We start from the raw sequence: 4,729 nt of genomic DNA, 5'->3' as shown, positions 1-4,729 counted from the left end.
TATATATAACAAAACAAAGTCGTGTTAGTTTATAACTTGAGAACGGTTTCCTCTAACCGATTTCTAATTATTTTTGATTTGTTGGATTTCTGTTAGTCCGGAATAGGATAAAACAATATTTTTTAAATCAAAAGAATAATGTAGCCGTTAGGAAAAAACACAGCTGACAGCGCACGTCAGTTTGTCTATAAACGTAGAACAGTTGATGTGGCCTAAAGAGAGCTGCATGTATCCGGAGTAACATGAGCAGTACATATTGTACAAAGGCATTGTGATGTACAAAATATTGAGGCGCAATGAAATTCGCGGGGTCAGCTTAATCCCTATCCCTATCCCTACTAATATTATAAATGTCAATGTAAGTTTGTTTGTTACGCTTTCACGCAAAAACTACTTAACCGATCCTCATGACACTTTGTACACATATTCTTGGATGTGTTAGAAGTAATATAAGGTAATTTTTATCCCCACATTAAGCTCGGTTCCTTTGGGAGAGGGGATGAAAGTGTTTCACGATTTTACAACATAACTCCGACGAATTATAACCGACCTACAACTAAATTTAATGCCACATCAAAAAACAAAATCAAAAGCAGATGAAGTCGCGGGCAACAGCTAGTAATAAATAAATATACTACGACAATACACACATCGCCATCTAGCCCCAAAGTAAAGCCCTCCTTCCACTGCCAAAGGGTAATGAGCGGTAAATAGATGAGCGGAACGGAGCAAAATAATCTTGCCTTCCACTAAGAAATAGTTTCACAGAAAACTGATTTTTGCCTTCCATTACCACCAAGTTTAGCGGAGTGAGCTAGGTAGAAAATGAAATGGGTCAGATGAGCGAGTTTGTGTGCTTCCATCTGTGCGTGCGCCATGCGATGCGGAGCGGGCCAGTGTCAGAGGACTCGTGGCGGGACCGAGACGTGTTTGTTGTATTCTTCAAAAGTGATAATGTCGGACGATTCTAGTGAAGATGATTTTCTGAATACAATAAGTAAATGTTTGCTACTCTACAGTTATAATAAGAAAAAGAAGCGTCGCAAACCAAGATTTTGGATAAGCAACCATATCAGAGAGAGACCTATCAAGGGCGATTTACTACGAATGTTTTACGATTTACAAGATGAGTATTTCAAAAATTATTTTCGAGTCAGCAGAGAACAGTTTGATGAAATACTGTCACTTATAAAAGAAGATATAAAGAAACAAGACACGAACTTTAGAAAAGCTTTTTCACCACTAGAAAAACTTGCGGTAACTCTAAGGTAAGAAATAAAACCTCATGATGTTAATGAGTGGGTATTCAGTTTTATTATGCTTTAACCCAAAATCGTGCATTAATGTAATTTTAATCGTTTATTATTATAAGTGTTGATAGGTTGATGGAGACTGATTTGGTTGTGCTAGTGTGGGCGTGGATTCTGATGATGTAGAATAACCGTAACTTGAAGCTATGTTATAAGTTTCGAATTCTTCTTCCGCCTCACATACAATTTCTAAAACCTTTTTTTTGATTCTATTTTGCAGATACGTTGGCATTGATTTTGTTGTTTGTCCCATACTTTGGAAAAATGTTTCGATCGGATGCTTTGTCTCTTTTCTTCTAATATCTCTATCTTCTTGACGTCTTATATGATTGTTTTCTATTTCTCTAATAATATCAATAATGTCATCGTTCTTTCTCTTTCGTGTTGGTTGAGTTTGTGGTGTACTTTCTACTTCTTCTGATGCATTATCTGCTACAATCGACGTAGTCGATTGTTCTTCATACGAAGAAACTTGTGTAGTGTGATGGCCGGATGGTTCATTGCCGGAGTCTTGTGTGGATTGTTCAGTGTTGGTATTCTGAGTAGGCTGTGAGTTTGTTAAATTAGTAGATCTTTCTCGATTTTTCATATAAAGAATCAAAAATTCCATAATTTGTGCATATTTCCAAGTATTCACAGAAGAAGCAGCCTGGCCTGTTTTGCCGCTCTTTTGTCTTTTGAGGCTATCTCGGTGATTGTCTCTTAATTTTTTCCACTCGGATTTCGCTATTTTAGCTAAAACAAAGAAACTTATTTAATTATAAAAATAGTTCGTTACTATGTTACTAAGTAATTAGTCGATTATTTAATATTAATCTTTCTTTTTTTTTCAGGTATTTGGCAACGGGCGATTCATTTAGAACACTAGGGTATAATTATCGAATTAGTGAAGTCACTGTTTCAAGGGCAGTAAATGATACATGCACTGCTTTATGGGATAAAATGCAACCCACGTATATGAAAACACCAACAAGGAAAGATTGGGAAAAAATAGCGGATGATTTTAATTTGAGGTGGCAATTTAAAAATTGTGTCGGAGCCATTGATGGGAAACATGTTGCAATCAAATGTCCCCCGCATTCAGGAAGTTCCTATTTTAATTATAAAAAATTCTATTCTGTCGTATTACTGGCAGTTGTTGATGCTTACAAAAAATTTATAGTAATTGATGTTGGGTCTATGGGCCGTTTTAGTGATGGTGGTATACCATTTAGTGATGAATTAGATTTACCCACTGATCGGTCTTTAGATGATAATGGCCCAAGCGTGCCGTATGTATTTATAGGAGATCAAGCCTTCGCACTACGTAAGAACTTACTTCGACAGTATCCGACAAACACTACCGTCGAAGATCAAGCGAAAAGACATTTTAACTATCATCTCTGCAGAGCACGCAATGTCGTTGAAAACGCTTTTGGTATATTGTCCAGTAGATGGCGTGCTTACCGTCGACCATTTGATTGTAAACTTGAATTAGTTGACAAAATAATAAAAGCGACATGTTTATTGCACAACTATTTAATGTCGTCGCCATCTACATCAACTTATCATCAAGAAGAGGAAGACAATTTCAATATTTTTTCTCCGATAAACAATGATAGATTACGAGCCACAAGAGAGGCTTTCAATGTTCGCAATGTATTTTGTAATTACTTTAATACTACTGGTGCGGTCCAAGGGCTGCAAACTCAATAGTCAAACATTTATAATAAAAAATATTGATTGTATAGGTACTTACTGTCTTTTATTTCAGGTATATTTAAACCCACAATTTCGTTCCAAGCTGTTTCTTTTTTGTCCCCATGGCGATAATCCTTGTCGTTTATGTTCCATATACACGGGTACTGTCGCACGGCTTCGATAAAGCGCTCCATGACTCGTGCGCACACTGAGTTGCAGCGGAGACTACCGACGGAATGCCAATCTATCGAGCGGCAGAGACGGTAGGGAGGGGTGGGGTTGCGAGCGGGGTCCGTTCAAAACTAGTTCTCGATGCCTTGACACAACGGACTCCTTTTGACTCGCTCAGGCCGCACCGCTCACTAGTTTGCGGTGGAAGCACTTCTATGAAAATTTGTGTTGCGAGTCGAACGGAGTCCGTACGGAATCCGTTGAGAATCCGCTCGACTCTGCGACCAATTTTGTAACTCTTTCACTCTTTCACTCCGCTCCGCTCCCTCTTTTACAGTGGATGCACTTCTATGAAATTTACCAAAACGAGCTCAACGGAGTCCGTACGGAGTCCGCTCCGTTCGCAGTGGAAGGCGGGCATAAGCGTCGCTAAGCAATAGTCATCTTAATACACATAATACACGATGGCTGATGAATATTTTTATGAATAATATTTACACATAAATATTTATAAAATACAGATAAAAACCATGAAAATATAAATGTTCATCATCATCATCATCATCATCACATCAACCGATAGACGTCCACTGCTGGACATAGGTCTTTTGTAGGGAGTTCCAAGTTCCACGATTCTGAGCCGCTTGGATCCAACGGCTCCAAGTGTAACGGGGTGTAAGTGGGTGTGGCTAGTACCAGTCAGCCTCCCAAATTGCCAACCTTACCTGCACGTGGTGCACCCTGCCGTTTAACCGACGAGGCTCTGGCGACCGACAAGTGGCGGTATAACCACTTCGAATTGGCTAGGCTGAACAAATGGCACAGACCGGTGTCGGGCAGCAGCGACGCCGGGGCGATCAGTCTAGCCCTGCGATGACCAACCCGCCTGCCCAGCGTGGTCATTATCGGGCATATCTTTAATGGGAAGGAGAATGTTCATCATAATGTACTTAAAATAAAACACTGGTGGACAGTCGGTGGGCGCAGTGGTCAGCGCCCTGCTTTCTACATCTGAGGCCGTGGGTTCGATTCCCATAACTGGAAAACTGTCTGTGTGATGAACGTGAATGTTTTTCAGTGTCTGTGTTTATCTGTATACTAAAAGTATTTCTGTGTATTACATTCATAAAATTATTCATCATATCTCTAAGTAGGTACCCATAACACAACATTTGGACTCAGAAAGCAGGGTCGCTGCCCACAGCGCCAGTCGGCCGTCACGCCGTGTGTATTATCGTAGTACATATATTATTTTATAGGCTTTAAATATGAATGTGAGAATAATATTCTTTGAAAGGTCAAAGATAATGTCACGAAAGTAAAAAAATCAATACCCATGATGTTTAGTTTTGATACGAAAACCTCCGTGTTTGCAAGCCATATTTCCATTATTGTCTCTGACCACGTAAACCTACAATCTATTTAGCGATATCTATCAAAGAAACTAAGTGAATACACTGTCTGTAGGATTTGAATGGAGCGTTTAGTCCGGATAACGGAATCCGCCGGACGTCCGGAAACAAAATTACGGCAATTCAGACAAGTGAGAGTATTTGTTACGGACTCCG

General features: G+C 39.5%; 1 protein-coding gene across 1 annotated transcript; it reads right to left on the bottom strand.

Annotated features, from left to right (window-relative positions):
• Positions 1–1,365: 1,365 nt before the first annotated feature.
• Positions 1,366–3,184, bottom strand: LOC120634737. Its single transcript, XM_039905513.1, has 2 exons — positions 3,049–3,184; positions 1,366–2,045 (listed from the first exon to the last, which is right to left on the bottom strand). Exons 1-2 carry the CDS (start codon positions 3,182–3,184, stop codon positions 1,366–1,368), a joined length of 816 nt encoding a protein of 271 aa, XP_039761447.1.
• Between the last annotated feature and the right edge of the window lie 1,545 nt (positions 3,185–4,729).

This window comes from Pararge aegeria, chromosome 25, assembly GCF_905163445.1.
Source record: "Pararge aegeria chromosome 25, ilParAegt1.1, whole genome shotgun sequence".
Taxonomy (NCBI): Eukaryota; Metazoa; Arthropoda; class Insecta; order Lepidoptera; family Nymphalidae; genus Pararge; species Pararge aegeria.
The sequence above is the reverse complement of the archived record's forward strand: the minus strand, read 5'-3'. Positions and strand labels throughout refer to the sequence as shown.